A 20,646-nucleotide genomic window follows, 5' to 3' on the forward strand; every position below is an offset into this window, starting at 1 on the left:
GACTATCACTATTTACAAAGGTATAATGCTGCACACAGTATAGACATTAACAATTATTTTCACAGATGAATGCAACATGAAAAAATGGAATTTATTGCCCCTCCTTTTTTTTTCTTTTACCTAGACATTTCTGAAATACTTAGAAGTTTCTATAGATTCCATTGCCTCACCTTAGAAAACCTTTCTGAAAACCTTGATCCCTCCCTTTACTTTTTCTACCTTATGATCATCCAAGTCTTTTCCATGGGTTTACATAAATGTAAGGGGAAAGACACTTTATAGCTCTGGGGGAAAAATATACTTTAATGCAAATTCATTTTAATGGGCTTCACCATAGTGAGTTTTGACCATAGCTGGAAATTTTCAGCTTATCAGGCTAAATCATTAGCATGTTTATAAGATGAAAGCCAGTAGAGTCGTTTTTGAAAGAACCAGCAGATGTATTTAACATGTAGAGATCATTGTTGTTTCAAAATAAGCAAATAACACAGATTCTAAGTTTAGAAGAGATAGAAATAATTGGGAGGACAACCAATATATGGGGGAAATGGCAAACAGATCAAAACAGGTCAAAAGATTACAAATTAGTGTGGTTCTAAATGTGTATGGACTTACTGAACTACCTTACCGAGACCAATTCTATATTCTCTTTCACAAAATTAGGATGCTGCTAGTTTGACAGCCTTATGCTCTCTGGATCTTGCCATCTGGAATAAACTTCCTGCCTCTCTCTACCTCATCAACCCTTTTCTTCACTGCCTATAGTGTCTAATTTCTTACTTCCTCTGTATTCAATGGGATTTTAGTCTGATATCGGTTATTTAACTTAGATAAATTCTTGAAAAATCAAGTGACATTGTACATTTGTAATGTATTCTGTTTCGAAATCATGCAAACTTTTAGTTAAATGGCCTCTTTTGAGCATCTATGTATTTTTTCCAGCCAATCTAAATTCTGTTAGGTATTTCCTCAATAAGTGGCTATAAAAGAATTTGGCTGATTTTATAACAAACATACCAGAAATAAAATCCAAATAAGTTTTGTCCCTTAAAAGCTGTCTCCACAGGAGGCGATTTACTTATACCCACAACATTACCATTGTTCAAAAATATTTTTGAATTTCTGTTTTGGAATAGTTTTATTTATTTCCACATACATACATACATACATACATACATACGGATTTAGCAATTAGATAGTTTAGTGGATAGAGCACAGGACCTGGAGTCTGGAAGACCTGAGCTCATATCTAATCTCAGACTTTTACTAGCTGTGACCCTGGGCAAGTCACACAATCTCTGTATGCCTTAATCCACTGGAGAAGGAAATGGCATACCATTCCAGTGTCTTTGAAAAGAAAACCTCATGGACAGTACAGGCATCCTATGATCCATGGGGGTCACAGAGAGTCAGACATGACTGAATGACAACATATAATGACAAAAATCTAGGTCTTTTGAAGATGCATATGATTAAAAAAACACCAAAATTATTTTGGAGTATGTCTACAAAACAAGAAGGGTCATCAAGTCAGGTGGTATATTGGAAATAGATTTTAAAGTCACAGCTTGATTTTAAAGTCTGGATCTGCCATGACCTGTGTGACTTTGGGGAAGTCATGTCACCTCCTGGGACTTCAGTTTTTTCTTATCATTAAAATTAGAAAGTTGAGCTATATGATGGTTAAGGTCCATTATATCTTTAAATCTTTATGTGAATAATATTTTTATGCTCATTGTAAAAATCACCCTAATTTGAAGACAGCTATCTTCAGAATTGACTAGAGTTCTAATTGCAACTTGCACACTATTTAGAGAGAACAAACGGAAAAAAAGAAGGAAGCTTTTCTTTTTATCTGATTGAATAAAAAACACAGAATATAATTATTTTTCTGGAATCCCAAAAGAGGTGTGTAGCTATTTCCCTAATCAAAAATAAATTGCCAGTGGATCTTAACAACAATATTAAGGCAGGATTTATGATCACCACATATACATATATGTATTAAATGTGTATATGATGTATAAAATCAATATATGCATATTAGGGATAAGTTAAAACAGAGGAAAACATCCCCACTCAGATGCAAACATTTTCATTTATCTGTTCAGTCATGAAAAATAAAATCACAGAACTAAAGATATGTTTTTTTCTGCCAAAAGATTGCTTTCTAGGCACTTACACTATCTAAACTAAAGAAAAGAGAATCAATGGACTTATATGAAATAATCTTTCCTTTCTTGGGACATTGAGTATATGATCATTGAGTTCAATCCATGATTTTTTATTTATAGAGCTGAACAGAGAGTAGGTGTTCAATAAATAACTGTTATTTGATTGGTACTTGATTAAAACATTGACACTGAATAAAGTTGCTTAATTATACCTAAGTACAATTTCTTTTAAAATGAGCATCAGATGTTTTCCTATCACTTGAAAGCTCGTACTTTTAAAAATAAGTCCAAATAAGCATGCTTGGTGGAGAATAAATGGAAAAAAGGGACTCTAAATAGTACAAAAATACTTTGTAATGGAAAATTCCAACTTATCAAAAAATCTCCCAAAGATATAAAGAAGTGTGTGTGTTTGTGTGTGTAGATTTGCATGCATCATGTTCTTAAATATGAATTTTATTATTATTATGTCTTAAAATAGTAAGCACTGTGAGCTGCAGTGTGTCAGCAGTACAGGCTCCTGATGTTGTCAACTTGGAAAAGAAATACATTCCTCTTAGTAATCACAGATCATTCATCATGGTACATTAGAGAGAAGGTATAAACAAGTAGGCTGTTGCTTTTGATCTTAAACCAAAATTGTACCTTGAAATGATTGAGCTAAGACACACTGAGGTCTGTTTTAGTCTCTAAACTCTACTGGAGAAAAAAAAATGCTAAATAAGCATTGCCGACTGGCAGACTATTTTGGAAACGGGACCAGAAACTAAGCTTTCATTCCTCCTGGCACTGAGAGAGTTATGGTTACATAAAAATACAATGACATTTACTACAGTTCTCCCAATTCCCCCTACACAAAAAGACCTCAAGCAATTAATTATAGAAATTGTCTGTCTAATCCTAGTACATTCTGACCTTTAAAAGTAGCTAAGATAATTCATAGCTTTATTATTTCATCAAAATTACAACTCCAGAAGTTGAGTAGTGGTTTTGCTTTGTTTTTAAATGGTCTTTGCGATTGCTTGGTGGTAAAATGGACATGTTTTAACATTCCCAAATATACCTTTGCTAATACACTTAGTCTTTCCCATATTTTCACCTGTTGAAATGCTACTGATCCAGGGCAGCTAGGTGGCACAGTGAAAAGAGCACCAGCCCTGAAGTCAGGAGGACCTGAGTTCAAATCTGGCTTCAGACACTTAACATAAAAACTAGCCATATGACCTTGGGCAAATTACTTAACCCCAGTTGCCTTCCAAAAAGAAAAAGAAATTCTACTGATCCTTCACTGACCCAATTCAACTGCTAAATCCTTAATGAAACCTCTCCTTATAACCTCAGCTGGATGTGATTCCTCTCTTATGTAACCTCCTCTGCTATGCTGTTTCTATTTTGTTTGCATTGAGAGGGACTTTGGAAACCATCTCATTCAATGTATTTGTTTTATGAAAGTAAGGTCTAGCTATGTTACATGATTTGTCCAAAGTCATCCAGATAGCTTCTGGAAGACCTTGGGCAATAATGTAACAGATTCTTATTCCAATACTTGGAAACCAAAGGGATGGCATCAGTTGGGGGGCTGACTGAACAAATTACGGTACATGGATATGATGAAGTACTATTGTGACACAAGAAATAAAAAGAGGGTGTTCTCATGATCCATATCATGTCCTCTCCTCTCCTCTTTATTATGTTCTTTTTGTGTCAAGTCTTATTAAGTCAAGTTCCATGCACTTAATGTACATTTTTATATAGATGATTCTCAGATTTGTATATCTAGTCCTAGACATACTCCTGAGCTTTAGTCTCACTCACATTACTAACTTTCTTTTGGACATTTCAAATTAGATGTCTTAGTGATATCCAAGCTTAAAATGTCATACATACATATGTCATACAAACATACGTACATGTGTGTGTGTGTACACACACACACAGTCACCAACTCTTGCCATTTCTCCTCCGAAACATATTTTGTATGTAACATCTTTCTCAATAGTCCATTCAGGTCCATATTATCTCTCATCTGGACTATTACTATAATTTCCTAATTACTATTTCTGCTTGATCTCTCCCTATACTATGGATGTAATGAATTATCTCTTCATTTCTGCCTCATAAAATCCCAGAATTCTTTCAAGATTTTGTTCAAATGGCATAATCTGCACGTAGAAGAATTTCCTTGGTTTTCCTATGCAGCCAGTGCTGGAGTCCCACTGTTCTCCCTCCTTAGTTACCCCGCATCAGATTTATAAAGTTTTGCATATACTGATACATGTATGTTGTCTCCTTATTTTGAATTGAAGCTTCTGTAAGACTTTCATTTTCTTTCTTTCTTTTTTGGAGGGAGGAAGGCAAGACAATTGGGGTTAAGTGACTTGCTCAAGGTCACAGAGCTAGTAAGTGCATTGTGTTTGAGTCTGTATTTGAACTCATGCCCTTCTGACTCCAGGACCTGTGCTCTATTCACTGCCCCACCTAACATGCCCCCAAGACTTTCATTTTCTTTGTAATTCCAGTACCTAGCACAGTATCTGGCTCATAGTAAGAACTTAGTAAGATTCTGTTGATTGATTGATGCTCAAAGTCAATGCAGGATAGAAACCATAGGGAATATCAGTAATGAATGAAACACCAAATACGATTTTCAAATATCAGTTATTGATTATTATACCTATATTTCCTTGAAATTACAGTCATTAGGAATTTCTCCTTGGAAATTTTAATTGATCATTTCTAGTATTACTTGTTTTTAAGCTAACCAATTTTATTTTAGTTTCATGTATAACCTGAGTGATTAAAAAAGTGCTAAGTTAGAAGTTCCTTACTTCATCATTGCATACCTTACTTCTCTATCTATTTCTTTACTGGGGCAGCTAGGTGGCACAATGGACAGAGTACTAGACCTGGAGTCAGGAAGACTTATCTTCTTGAGTTTAAATCTGACCTCTGACACTTACTAGCTATGTGACCCTGGGCAAGTCACTTAACCTGTTTGTCTCAGTTTCCTCATCTGTAAAATGAGCTAGAGAAGGAAATGGTAAACCACTCCAATATCTTTGCCAAGAAAATCTCAAATGGGGTCACAAAGATGCAGATACAACTGAAATGACTGAACAACAAACATTTCTTAACTAGATATGGGAAAAAATGCATGGCTGAACTAGCTAATAAAAGGGACTTGTCTAGGAAATGCTGCCCTGGGGTTCGGCAATTAGAAGGCTCTTATGTATGATTCCATTCTGCAGAAGGACTAGATGGGGACTGGACTTGTGATTTCATTAGTAAAGATTGGCATTTTCTCTTCATCTTATAGTCTTAAAGAGTGAGAGGATAAATAACTTTCCCAGGGTCAAACAGCTAATGTGTGCCAGAGGGAGGATTTAAAGAAAATCTTCCTGGCTCTGATGTCAACTCTCCATTAACTACACCACTCTGCCTCCATTCTGAAATGGAGGCACTAACTTCATTACATGTTATATGTTAATGAATAATTATTATAATGGTTTAGTCATGCTTTTGTCACAATAGTATTTTCTAGGGAATTAAGTAGTGGAATGGTTAGAGTGCTATACCTTGAGTCAGGAAGATCTGATTTCAAAGCTAGCCTCAGATACTTACTAGCTATGTGATCCTGGCAAAGTTCCATTACCTCTCAGTCTCAGTTTCCTCATCCATAAAATGAGGATAATAATAGCACTTACCTCCCATGGTTATTGTGAGAATAAAACGAGATCATATTTTAAAGTTCTTTGAACATTAAAGTGCTATATATATAAGCAAGCTAGTATTATTTGGATACTTTCCTCTATATTTAAGGGCAACAGATCAATTTCACATTACCTTTCTCTTCCAAGATTTCTTTTCATTAATTTTGAATTCATATGAATTCTACATTTCATGTTTATTAAGGGAAATTCCCCAAAGTCATTAACACCACTTATAACTACTGAAACAAACTATAATACTAAAGACAGATATATCAGGGTGGAAGAGGGCAATAAAATTGAAGGATAGGAAACCACATTTTCTATGCTTATACCTACATGGTCTTTTAAAAAAATTATGAGTCAATATTGGACTCATGAGCAACTCCTTCAAATAAAAATACATCTCTAGTAATCAATTAGAAATGATCATTACATGGGACAAAAGTAAAAGTCGTCCCTGCTCATTGTAAATGGACTTGCAGACAGTATTAGTTAAAATGGACTATAAGCCTGTAAACTACAAAAGTTAAGCAGTAGAAAGGAGTGGAGGTAAAAAAGATGGAGCTAACATTTACCTCAAATCATAAGCAAATGAATGCGTTCTTTTCAGGTATTCAAAATTCAATTTCTTTTTATTATGCCATGACTCATTCTCTTCTTGATTCTCCACTTCCCATTGTCTGTTTCTTTCCTTTCTTTTTACATTTTTTGCAGATTTCTAAGGACTTTTACCTTTCCAAAGTCATAATATGTTGTCATGACGAATGAAATGCAAACAATGCAAACAGCAGATAATAAATTATCATCACTTACTCTAGATTATATTGGGGTATACTAAGATTATACATAACTTGATATGGTTCTGAATATCAATAATCATGACTGGTAAGAATAAAATTCTTATTATCAAAAGCACACTTATTTATTTTTTATTCTACACTACAATATCTCATATTTGATGTAATAGATGAAGAACAAGTATAAGAATGTCATCTCCTAAATCCTCACTTTATATATCCTGAGGATTAGATGAAAAGTTGTTACACATTGAAAGAATTATCAGATATTAAAATATGTTTAGGAAAGATGCTCATGAAGTCTTTAACTTCAAGAAGGGCTTCATTTTATGAACAGAATACAGGTTGTGCTTCAGAAAACAGTTACCTGAACTTTAGTGTCCTTAGCAAAATAAGAGTGGGGTGACCGGCTGGTTGGCAAATAATTGGGCTTCCTTGTTAACACTAGAGTCAGCAAATGGAACCTTAATGAAAAATCATTGTGATTTACATAATAGTAAAAATGTTTAAAAAGTTCCAAATGTCCTAAAATCTTAAATCCAAGTCCTGATGTCTCAAATAGAAAATAATGAATTCATATAAAGAAAAACTTAATGACATGAAAGAGATGGTTATAACTCAGATGATTCTTTGTTTTTAGCTATGTAGAATGAAAGGATCATAGATTGAGAACTAAAAAGGACATCAGGTCACATAGGCTAAACCTGTTATTTTGTAAATATGAAAACAGAGACCCAGAGAGATCCAGTAACTTCTCCATGGTCAAACAGGTATAAGTGGCATAACAATTTTGAGATGTGAGCCAATGTTCTCTGGTTCCAACTGCTGTGTTTTCCTCATGAGAGGCCAGTACTTGGCATGTGTTTGCAACATTGTGTGATGATCCCAATCCGTGGTTCTCTGGCCTAAATCAGTAAATAAAAATCAGAAATATCAACTTTATTCTACCATAGTTTTTTTTTTTACAAACATAAGCTCATTAAGTGAACACCTTTTTCTTATATAAATCTGTTAAACTCACAATAGTCAATTACTATACTAATGTACTGTTTGATAAACCCAAAGAATCCAGCTTCTGTGATAAGAACTATTTCACAAAAACTGCTGGGGAAACTTGAAAATAGTATGGCAGAAACTAGACACAGAGGAATATCTTATACCGTATACGAAAGTAAAGCCAAAATGGGTTCACGATTTAGATATAAAGGTTGATACTATAAGTAATCTGGGAAAGCAAGGAATAGTTTACCTGTCAGATTTATGGAGAAGGGAAGAATTTATGACCAAACAAAGGACAGAGAGCATCACCAAAGGCAAAATGGATAATTTTGATTACATTAAATTGAAAAGTTTTTGAAGAAACAGAGCCAATGCAACTAAGACTAGAAGGGAAGCAGAAAATTGGGAAAAAATTTTTACAACCAGTATCTCTGATAAAGGCCTCATTTCTAAAATATACAGAGAACTGAGTCAAATTTATAAGAAAACAAGTCATTCCCCAAATGATAAATGGTCAAAGGATATGAACAGGTAATTTTAAGGATAAGAAATTAAATATATCTATAGTCATATAAAAATGCTCTAAATCACTATTGATTAGAGAAATGCAAATCAAAACAACTCTTAGGTACCGTGTCTCACCTGTCAGATTGGCTAATGTGACAAAACAGGAAAATTATAAATGTTGAAGAAGATATGGGAAAATTGTAATACTAATGGTGTTGGTGGAGTTGTGAACTGATCTAATCATTCTGGAGAGCAGTTTGGAACTATGGCCAAAGGGTTATAAAAATATGCATACTCTTTGACCCAGCAATACCACTTCTAGGGTTATATTTAAAGACATCATACAAATGGGAAAACAATCCATATGTACAAAAATATTTATAGCAGCTCTTTTTGTGGTTGCAAAGAATTGGAAGTCAAGTAGATGCCCAATAATTGGAGAATGGCTAAACAAGTTGTGTTATATGAATGAGGAGCAGACAGATTTCATAATAACCTGGAGAGACATATAAACTGATGGTGAGTGAGGGGAGTAGAACCAGGAGAACATTGCACAAAATTACAGACACATTGTATCTGTGATGACTAACTTTGATAGACTTGGCTCTTTTCAGCAATATAAGGTTCTAAGACAACTTCAAAAGACTCATGATGGAAAAGGCTATCCACATCCAGAGATAGAATTACGGAGTCTGAATGCAGATTGAAGCAAACTATTTTTTCTCTCTCTGTCTCTGTCTCTCTCTGTTTCTGTCTGTCTCTGTCTCTGTCTCTGTCTGTCTCTGTCTCTGTCTGTCTCTGTCTCTCTGTCTGTCTCTCTGTCTGTCTCTCTCTCTGTCTCTCTCTGTCTCTGTCTCTCTCTGTCTCTCTCTCTGTCTCTGTCTCTGTCTCTGTCTCTCTCTGTCTCTCTCTGTCTCTCTCTGTCTCTCTCTGTCTCTCTCTCTCTCTGTCTCTCTCTCTCTCTGTCTCTCTCTGTCTCTCTCTCTCTGTCTCTCTGTGTCTCTCTCTCTCTCTGTCTCTCTCTCTCTCTCTCTGTCTCTCTCTGTCTCTCTCTCTCTCTCTGTCTCTCTCTGTCTCTCTCTCTCTCTCTGTCTCTCTGTCTCTCTGTCTCCTCTCTGTTTGTTTTATTTTCTTTGTTATATCTTTCTTGTGGTTCATTCCATTGGTTATAATTCTTCTTTACAACTTGACAATTGTGAAAATATGTTTAATGTGAAGATATATGTAGAACCTATATTGGATTACATGCCATATTGGAGGGGGGCTGGGGAGGATAGGGAGGAGGAGAAAATTTGGAACTCAAAAACTGAACTGAATGTTGTAAACTAAAAAGTAATAAATTTAAAAGGAAAAAAAAATCTGTTAAAAGGGCCATCAAGGAAACGCCTGATTTGCTAAACTCAAGTTTGAACTCAAACTGTGCATACCCTTTGATCTAACAATACCACTACTAATTCTGTATCCCCAAAAGATTTTTTAAAAAAGGAAAAGCACCTATGTGTACAAAAGCATTTGTAGAAGCTCTTTTTTTTGTGGTGGCAAAGAACTGGAAATTGAGGGGGACACTTACTGACTGGAGAATGGCTGACCAAGTTGTGGTATATGATTGTAATGGCATACCCTTGTGCTCTAAGAAATGCCAAGCAGGCTGATTTCAGAAAAACCTGGACATACAAGAACTGATACAAAGTGAATTGAGCAGAACCAGGAGAATATTGTTCACAGTAACAGCAATATTATATAATGATAAACAGAAGGATTTTACTATTCTCAGCAATATAATTATCTAAGACAGCTCCCAAAGGATTCATGAAAAAGGTACCCCACCTCCAGAGAAAGAACTTATGGAGTTTGAATGCAGATCGAATCATACTATTTTTCACTTTATTTTTTTTTCATGGTGAGTTTTTTTTGTCTGTGGTTTCTTTCACACCATAACTAATATGGACATATGTTTTGCATCATTGCACACATATAACCTATTTCAAATTGCTTACTATCTTAGGGATTTGGGAGATAAAGGAGAGAGGAAGAAAATTTGGAACTCAAATAAAAAAAGAAAACAAATGTTTAAAATTGTCCTTACATGTAATTGGGAAAAATAAAATATTATTTCAAAAAAATGAAAAAAAAAAACCCTGAGGATTGACAAGAGTTGTGATGTCATCAAGACACTCTCCCCACTAATGTCCTTCTCCATGCCATAGTAGACATTTTTTTTTGACTGAAAACAAAACAAAACAGAAAAACTAAAAGCCTATTCAATACCTATTGGTCAAAGTCCTGGGGACAGGTCTCTTTGACTGTAGTTGAGCTGTTCCCTAGATGATACACACATCATTTGGTGCTAGCCCATAATCTGTATGTCCTCTCAAATTTAAACGATGCATTAGAAAAGAATAAAGAACTAATGATGCTTCCTACGTAGATATAATTGATGTAGTTCTCATGAAAAAGATGTTGATATATGAACTGGTGGAGATAAGCAGTCTATGCACAGAAGAAAAAAAATCATCTCTTTGCTGGGGCGCACTTGTTCATGAACCATCAAGCAATGAATGGATTTTGCTGTATTCTACATTTTCACTTGAAATATGATGTAGAAAATCTGTCATGATAATAAGTATAGATAAAAATGAACTATAAATGTAAGTAAAAGTTTAATAATTGTCATGTTATGTGTGAAAATCTGTCATTGCATGTGTAGATATCAACTAAATACAAACATTAGGAAATATCTAAGTATAATAATTATGATTTTAAATTTATATTTAAATTAGAAACTTTCTAAAAAAGTAATTGAAGGGGGGGAACCCTGTCTATAGGAAAGAGAAGATAAAATTTTAAAAGCCCTCATTACATATAGTAAACTCTTTGTTAGCTAAATAAAATTTCACATTTGTTCTAAATTAATTTTGGCAAATAAATCTGTGCCACTGAATCAGTTTCCCATCTTATCAACCACGCTTCTACAATGCATAATGATATTGTATCTCACACAAGGTCGTTGTGAAGAAAGTATTCATTTTGGAAACCTTAAAATGCTAGATATATGTAAATTATTATACCTAATAATCTCCTTGAGAATGAGATGTTTTTTTCTCTTTAATTCCTAGAGGCTATCATAGAATTTAATTCATGGAAAGTGATTAGTAAATCCTTGGGCTGGATTGGACTAATTGTATTAGGTTGGCTTATAAATGTTGCTCTCACACTCTTCAGAGAGAATAATCTAGGATATTACTGGGATCCCTTTTTAAATCTGCATCTAAAAGCTTTGTGTTTAACAACTTATAACTATATGTTTTACAATAATGTGAAGTTCTCTTTTTTAGAGATTAGAGAAATTATAGTCAAAATAAGTATACCACATTTTTTTTCCTTAGCACACTATTAGGGAAGTTGTCAATGGAAACACATTGCTTGAGTAAGCTGAATAATTAGCTCAATTTATATGGCACTTTGTGATTTATGAACAGCTTTTCTTATAGCCACTCTGGAAGGCAAGATCATAGATTTAGGATTGAAAAGGGCCTTAGAGATCACTGATTCCAGACCTTTCATTTTACAGATAAGGAAACTGAAACTCAGAGACCTGTAGTCACCTGCCCATGATCATACAGAAGGTAAAAGAGCTAGGATTTGAAACCAGGTCCTTTGTATCAAAATTCAGTGCACTTTATCTTATGCCAGGATGCTTGGCAAAGACCAAGAATAAAACTATTTTATAAACTAGTTTATAAGTTCTTTCAGATAAGAATTGGTCATGTCCTATTGGTTATTGTATCTCTAGAATTGAATGCGGTAAACTAAAAACACTAAGTCAATAACAGATGTTTGCAGATAGTAAGTTACTAAACTATTATCATAGAAGATTAGCCTGGAGAATGGCTGAACAAGTTGTGGTATATGATTGTAATGGAATACTCTTGTGTTATAAGAAATGACAACAGGCTGATTTCAGAAAAACCTGAACATACAAGAACTGATACAAAGTGAATTGAGCAGAACCAGGAGAATATTGTGCACAGTAACAGCAATATTATATATATTTGTCCCAATATTATATGTATTTTGTCACAGTGCTTAATCTTGAAAAGCCCTTCTTTTCTACCCATCTCCCACAAAGGGAAAATGAACAGCAATGATAATGGGAGGGGGGTAGTTTTTTAATATGCCACCCATTGGTGAATCCTAAAATGAAGTTACTTAATCTACAGGATTGTTCTCTAGTTAGCTGTTGCATTTTGGTGCATTGAATAAATGTCATTGGTGTATCATTATGTTCCAAGTTCCTCATTTTTCTTTCCCAGTTTTTGAACATGGGGATTTGGTAATGGTAATAGTAATATTAACTAGGAAATGAATTTAGATCTTCTCAACTCCCAGACTGTCCCTTCTCTACATTAAAACATTGATCAGTTACTATCAAATAGAATACCATTCAACCTGAATAACTATAAACAGTTAATGGCCATCTGATCTCAATCCCATTACTTCAACTGGAATGCCTTTTTTTTATGCTTACCCATGCTCCCATTTTCAAGTGCTCAGGGTCTGAGGTTGCATCACTGAGCAATAAAATGCTAACTTTCTCTGAAGACAGTGAGGGAGAACTACTAGAAGTCTCAATCTATTTCTGATCAGCTATTTGAGAGCTTATAAGATCTTTTTTTTTCTTTTTCTATTTTGACTAAAAAAGAAGATCCAGGACATACAAAGAGCATAAGTTGCCAACTCACCTGATTCTACCCCTGGGGCGCTCAGATTGCTCTGACATAAAGCTTGTGCTGCTGAGGCGTGAGGCACTGCTGGTTCGGGAAATGGCTGACACATCACTGACATCACTATCTGATGATTTGGCAGAGACGTTATCACAGCTTCTGTATTGATCTTTATGTATGTTATACTAAAGATTAAAAACAAGAAAGCGTGAGCACCATTATCACATCTCAGGGCAAACACAGATATACAAGGTGATGAGTTAGCCAAAACCCAACATATGCACAGGTACTTTTGGAAAGAAAATTGAAAAAAGTTCTTGAAACAATCTAGAGCTGTGTCAACAAGCAGTGGAGAATAGCAATTTCCATATGGTAATATTATTGTAAAAGGCTGCTTCCTAAGGATCTTAGAATTGTTTACAAATGAATATTAATTAAGGACTTGAATATTAATATCAATTAATTAAGTGAATATTAATTAAAGACTGAATTAAAAGGTAGTCATTCAGAAGTAAACTGCTTAGATAGAAAATTCATAGTACAAGAATTAAATAATTCATAAACACGCTGAATGGTAGTTCAGTGTAAGGGATGGAAAAGTCCAGTGTCATAATCAGAAAGAACTGGGCTCATGTCCTGTTTCTGACACCTATTAACTGAATGACCATGGGCATTGCCTATTTCTCAATGACCCCAGACAGCTCTTTAAGCCTATAAATTACTTACCAGATTCTAATATGCATCAGTACAAGGAGTTTCCCTGACTGATGAAATTATAGCTCCTGTACCCCTTCCCAACCAATCCCAACACCCCCCGCCCAATAAAACTCTTATACTCTTAACAACTGCAAAATGGCTTTTCTTATCTCACTGACACTGCTGACATTTTAAAAGCTTTTCTAGATGTTTTTAATTCTCAGTCCTAAGATATCTCCTAAACCTATCCTTTTTCTCATCGCCTTTTTTTTTTCTGGTTCTCTGCCCTTGACTATTTCTCTATTATGCCCCAACGTTTTAAAAGCTCTGTGGTAATTATCACTGATTTAGAGGTTGAGGGCCTTACAGATCACCTGATCTAGGGTTTCTTCAACTTTTTTTTTGTCATGGACCCTTCTGGCTATCTGGTTAAGCCTATGAATCCCTTCTCCAAATTAACACCTTTAAATGTATAAAATAAATGTGATTACAAACCAATTACATTAAAATACAATTACCAAGGTTCTTTTTTAAAAGTTCACAGTTGCTATGTTATGAACCTATGATTTTGTGGCCAAGAACTGGAAACTGAGGGGATGCCCATCAATTGGGAAATAGTTGAACAAGATATGGTATATGAATGCAATGGAATACTATTGTGATGTAAGAAATGATGAACAAGCAGACTTCAGAAAAACCTGGAAAGACTTATATGAACTGATGCCGAGTGAGGGGAACAGAAGCAGCAGAACATTGTACACAGTAACAGCCACAGTGTGAGATGACTGACTTTGATGAATTTGGCCCTTCTTTGCAATGCAAAGACCTAAAACAATTCCAGGAGACTCGTGATGGAAGGTGCCACCCACATCCAGAGAAAGAACTGTGGAGTCTGAATGTAGAGTGAAGTAGACTATTTTCTTTTCTTTTTTTCTTTCTTATGATTCCTACCATTTGTTCTCATTCTTCTATACAACATGACTAATGTGAAAATATGTTTAATAGAAATGTATATGTAAAACCTATATCAGATGGCATGTCATCTTGGGGAGGAGGGAGGTGAGGAAGGGGGAGAAAAATCAAAACATATAGAAATGAATGTTGAAAACTAAAAATAAATAAACTTATTAAAAAAAGACAAAGGACCTTGAGTTCATCCCCATGGTGCTGTGGAAATAATGCTTGATTTAGAGTCTAAGGATCTGAGTTCAAATCCCAGCTCTGCTACCTAATACATATGTGATCTTTTTTTTTTTGGAGGGGAGAAGGTAGGGGAATTGGGGTTAAGTGACTTGCCTAAGGTCGCGTGGCTAGTTTTTGTGTTAAGTGTCTGGGGTTGCATTTGAACTCAGTCCTCCTCACTCTAGGGCCTGTGCTTTATTCACTGTGCCACCTAGCCACCGCTATATATGTGATTTTAAACAATGTATCTTGCCTGGGACTTATTTTCCTTATCTGTAAAATAAGTTGAACTAAGGAAAAAAACAAACTGACTTTTCCTAATTTTCTCATTCAGATAAGGAAATTGAGGATCAGAGAGGTTATATGACTTGCTCAAGGTCACACAGGTAGTAAAGACAGAGCCACAGTGCAAGTTCATGTCCTTTGACTCCAAATCCACAACTTTTCACTGCACAAATTGGGGCATTTCCTCCAAAGATGCAGATTATGGCATCTCTGCACTCTGGTAGTCTGAATTGGCAGTTGATGCCCCCCCCCAAAAAAAAAAGGAAGAAAAATTTTCAACTCTTAATGGTCAACTGACTGTTGAGGTATCTCTCCAAATTCATCTAGACTTCAGCGAATTTACAAAAGTCTGTCACCTGGCCTAGATATAGATCTTCAAAGCCTTTTGATCTTGTACCAAAGGTTGCCCTTTGCTGTTCAGAGAGGTTCATCCCCAGAAGACTGGCCATCATTTTTCTTCAGTCATGGAAAATTTTTAAACATGGAACAAAATAATAATAATCTATACTATTTGAAACATCACACATGCTAATAATAATGTGTGCTAACAAGGGTATCATCCACACTAAGGAAACACACCCTTTGGAAGTATTTTTCAGCCCCAAGCATTTCCGAAACAATTCTCCTCCTACAAACTATCACCCTCTATTCTTTTTATTCTTCTAAAAATATTCCACTTTACAATATATAATGGACTAAAAGGCAGGGATATCTAAAAACTTTGATTTTGAACAATCTGATTTGTTGTTATTTAGTCACTTTCCAGCTGTGTCTGACTCTGTGACCACTTTGGGGAATTTCTTGGCAAAGACATTGTAATGACTTGCCACAATTACATTTTAATTAAACTTATTTTTTTAGGTCTTACCCAAAAGCCTTATAATTTAGGAAAACAGAGTGTGATGTATATATTCTACACAGCATGATATGAATGCATGCACACATATATTGACATATTATGGTTTAGTCAAAACTTGGAAAATAGCTTAAGTAGAAAATAAATCTGCATTACAAAAAGAACCCTTCAAATATGTCTTCCTTCTTTTTATTTTCTTTTTCAGTAAAATAATTCTTAAACCTTATTCCTAATTTTTAGAACCTCACTTACATATTCATTTACCTAAAACCCAACAAATTTCATGCCCATTTGTACTTGGTTAATTAGTTTTATCTTCTAGATGTTTACTTATTTTTATCTTTTCCATGCAAAATTTTCAGCTTTAAGTGAGAAACAGTATGGTGTAGTGGAAAGACAGCTAGCCTCAGGGTCAACGACAGCTGGATTCTGCTGTCAAACTTCTAACTACCCCAGGTAACTCTTTAAGGATGCAGAACAGATACCTGCTGGCATGGGTAAAGGGAGCTCCTCATCAGAATCTCACAACAGTGATGATATCACAAAAAATCATAAAAGAGTATAAAACTGATAGTGTTTGAAAGACTTATCCAGGGTGGTCCAAAAATGTGGTTTTAAAATTTAACATCCATGCTGTTACCAGAATGATTAATTCCATTCAAAGGCATAGCAATCAACTTAATGTTTTAGAAAATCTTTAAAAGTCTTGTAAATAACTCTTTTGCTGTTGCAAAGCAATTAAAGCACAGATGTTTAAGCCTGTGGCTATAGATGCATAATAAAATAATTCAAGTAAAAAATGTACTTTTGTCTCAGGTATCTAAATATTTTAGGCTGGACATGTAAAATCTATTTTTCCAATTGGTATAATTCTTTTTTTTTATAATTCCTTACCTTACTTTTAAAATGTGTACACAGAAATGATATGTATCCAGAAGCTAAATGTAAGAGAGATAGCAGTCCAAATGTCATATCACATGTCTCATGTATAAATTGTTTAGAAAAACATATATTGGATCAAAAGTTGAAAATTTTATGATTTCCAATATAAAGAAGGACAGGCATTGTGGGTATAGATAATCAATTTTATATTATTTTTTTTTGGAGGGCCATTGGGGTTAAGCGACTTGCCCAATGTCACACGGCTAGTAAGTATTAAGTGTCAGAGGCCGAATTTGAACTCAGGTCCTCCTGACTCTAGGAATGGTGCTCTATTCACTGTGCCATCTAGCCACCCAGTTTTCTTTTTTGAAAGTGTATCATTTGCTACTATCTTCTCTCTGTAGTAGGATTCTCAATAATATTAATAGTAACAAAAGCTACTTTTCTTTTTGGAGGGGTGAGGGCAGAGCAATTCAGGTTAAGTGACTTGCCAAGGTCACACAGCTAGCAAGTGTTAAGGGTCTGAGCCTGGATTTGAACTCAGGTCCTCCTAATTCCAGGGCTGGTGTTCCATTTGCTGCACCACCTAGCCACCCCAAACAGCTACTATTTATATGGCATATAATATACATATGCATAAACATATACATTCATATACATAAACAAACATATGTCTTCTTTTGTCTTCACAATATTCCTGGGAGATATTCCCATTTTACATATGGGAACTGTGGCTAAGATCTTAGCTGTCCAGCGACATAACAGGTAGTGAATATCTGAGGTCAGATTTACACCCAGGTCTTCCTGACTCTAAGTCCATTGGTATATCTATTCCCTCCCTTCTCCCTCTTCCCCAGTTGCCTCTAGAGACTACTGTACACAATGTAGCCAAAATCCATCCATGGCTATTGAGGAACCAGTATGATACCTACTGTGTAGGCCCCCATGCTAGAAGGATGCCATATATACACATGTATCCATGGAAAGCATTGCTTAAACTTAAGGAAAGCCAAGTCCCTGGAATGGAGAAGTGTCCTCTGATAATTTTCTCTTGCATTTTCAAATTAGTTATTATCTTTTAAGTCCTATGTGTTACCTGTATGTCTCCCCACCACCTTAGTTTTCTAAAACTAAAACAGGCACAAAAACCAAGCAGATACAATTAAAAAAACAAAGCAAAACATTTTTTTCTTTAAAAAATGAAGTGCTCAAATGTCCTCTAAAAAATCTATTGTTGGTCAGCTGTAAAATGGAAGTAATTTGAAAGTTCAAATTTAAGAGTTATTCAATGATGAAGCAATGTGTTCACTTACCAACATATGCTGTCTCTGATATATCCTTTGGGGCTCATGCAGACAAAAGGGAACTAAGACTCCAATATCTATGTACAATAGATACTATGACTTCTACTAATGTCTCATTCAGAAACACTTTACTAATTTTGACAACACTAGTACTAATCTTTATAGCTTTTGAAACTCAAAAGATATTACAATGAGGTATGTGGTAGTGAATGAGAAACATTCCTTGAAAAAAAACATTATAGTACTATAAGAAGCCCTCAAGTCCCTAATACTCCCAGATAAGCCTACAATATTCTGGAAAATGGATGTTAAATAACATCTGACTCATTTTTATTATTTTAATTATAGAATTTTTGGATATTGATCAACCATATCATGCCTAGAAGGCTGGTTTTAGAGTTAGGAAGTTAGTTTAAATCCCGCCTTACACACATACTAGTTATGTGACCTTGGGGAAGCCACTTAGCACATCAGTATTCCTAGACTGTTCTCTTTCGTCACAGAATTGCTAATATGCAACTCTAGAGGGAGTGATTCTACCAAGGAGTTCCCTGTGCTGATGAACTCAAAGGTCTGGTAAAAAAAAAAAAAACAATGACAAAAAGCAAATTGAATAACACTACTTCAGTCTTTTATTAGACATATATCTCTACTGAAAATTTGAAAGAAAAAAGGGACAAAGATATTCTAATGTAAAATGTCTTATGTTTGGCTTTACTTCAGTTTTATTAACTTTTGTTACATATGTTCATTAAATAAATTACATGAAATATCATCTATCACCAGTGCATGCTTCATTATTTTCCTTTTCTCTAAGCCATATAAAGTTCCATAAAAACTTTAGAACTACATATTTTGCAGAATCATATACTAAATTATATGTTATATAACATACTATATGTCATATATAATATTATATACTGAATTAACAGAATTATATACTGCTTACTTTAGAGGTCTAAGTTTACAGGATATAAGATATGCTTACATTCTAATACATCTAAGTGTATAAGTTTTCAGAATGAGAAGGACCTGCACAGGTCATCCAATCTAACCTTTTAATTTTATAGATGGAGAAAATTAGGCCCTTTGAGGTGAAAAGACTTTCCCAGGATCATGCAACTTCTAAGAGGCAGAGAGGATTCTCAAACCTGGTTTTAGCATTCTTTCTACTATAATATATGTTCTTCTAGTAAATATAATTAAGAATAATTAATGTATAGTAGTAATATATGAAAACATGGTGAAAATTAGCTTGAGTTCCTTTTCTTAGATGAAGTAGATATACTCTTTAAAATCAGATATCTGAAGCAAAAGGTGCCTAGAACAGTGCTTAATTTCACCACAGCACCTAGGCATTATGGTTAATTGATCCCAGACCCTGTTACCTGGATATAAAACCAGCAAGAGAAATGAAAGAAAGATATTTAAAGACTAGAAGGCATTCAAACTTCAAAGATAATACACTTGCACAAGTATTAAAAAGAAATATACTGCTTTTTTATATCTGGATCTTAAGATCAGCATAACATTATTTAAAGGAACAGTATGTCTTCATTGATTTCTGAAATTGCCCTCAGAAAATCTATGTTGTATTCAATAACCATAAAATATATATCCTTTAGGTTATTATTATTATCTTTATGATTATTTTGAAAATGAAGAGTCTAATTTAAACTCTCGTTCTCTCTTAGAAAAGAGAATATTGCTCCATCAGAAATATTAATTAAACTATTAAGATACAGCTAAAGGGAAGAAATGATCAAATTCAAAAGATCTAACAGTTACCATTCTGTTGGTTCTTAGCTGTAGTTATAATAATAGGGACAGATATGTGGCTTTTTAATAAAACATGGAGTTTAGATCCAGAAAGATTTGAGTTTGAAGCCTGTTTCAGACACCTGCTAGTTGTGGGATTTTAGTCAAAGCACTCAACCTCTTTGTTTTTCAGGTTTTTTTTTTCACTGTAAAAGGAAGGGATTGGATTTGGCAGCCTTTAAAGTACTTTACAATTCTATGACTTTGATATTAGATAGGATAAACATTGTACCTGTTATTTCACTGGTTTGATATATATCCCAGGAAAGGGACCTGAATTTGCCAAGAGAGTGTTAGTATCGTCTCTGCAACTTACAGTCATAGAAAGTTGCCTAGAAGACTGAGAGAAGAGATGACTTGTCTCTAGGGTCAAGTAGCCAAGTATGTTTGAGAGGCAAGATTTGAACCAATATCTTCCTGATTTGAAAGCTAACATTTATCTACTTAACTGCCTTCCTGAGAAGAGATTAGACTTATTTTAAATAAATCAAATGTAAATAGTTGATATAAGAGAAAACATATTTTCTCAAGTTCTAGATGATCAATAAAACCCAAATGGAACAGCTCTTGAAACTGTGGGAAAAACTAAACTTGCTATTGAAACTAGGCTGTTAAAAAGACAGGGTAGAACGAAACTTGGAGGTCATCTATGCAATACAATGAATCTTAAAACTGTGGATAATGGGAATTTTGAATTGAAGCTACTGTCATG

The 20,646-nt window shown here is 34.5% G+C and overlaps 1 protein-coding gene across 10 annotated transcripts in view; it reads right to left on the minus strand.

The window, feature by feature from the left end:
* Positions 1 to 20,646, minus strand: part of RIMS1 (regulating synaptic membrane exocytosis 1) — a 412,074-nt gene that overhangs the window by 114,311 nt on the left and 277,117 nt on the right. For 6 of the 10 annotated variants that reach the window (XM_069067036.1, XM_069067035.1, XM_069067033.1 and 3 more), the window contains one exon: positions 12,930 to 13,096. The exons of the other annotated variants lie outside the window; for them this stretch is intronic. In XM_069067036.1, coding sequence (XP_068923137.1) covers positions 12,930 to 13,096 — 167 coding nt within the window. The remainder of the gene's footprint in view (positions 1 to 12,929; positions 13,097 to 20,646) is intronic. 10 annotated transcript variants of the gene reach the window in all.

The sequence above is a fragment of the Petaurus breviceps genome, unplaced genomic scaffold, assembly GCF_028583685.1.
Source record: "Petaurus breviceps papuanus isolate PSGF00001 unplaced genomic scaffold, PetGlider_PUasm1.0 90734, whole genome shotgun sequence".
In the NCBI taxonomy this organism is placed as follows: Eukaryota; Metazoa; Chordata; class Mammalia; order Diprotodontia; family Petauridae; genus Petaurus; species Petaurus breviceps.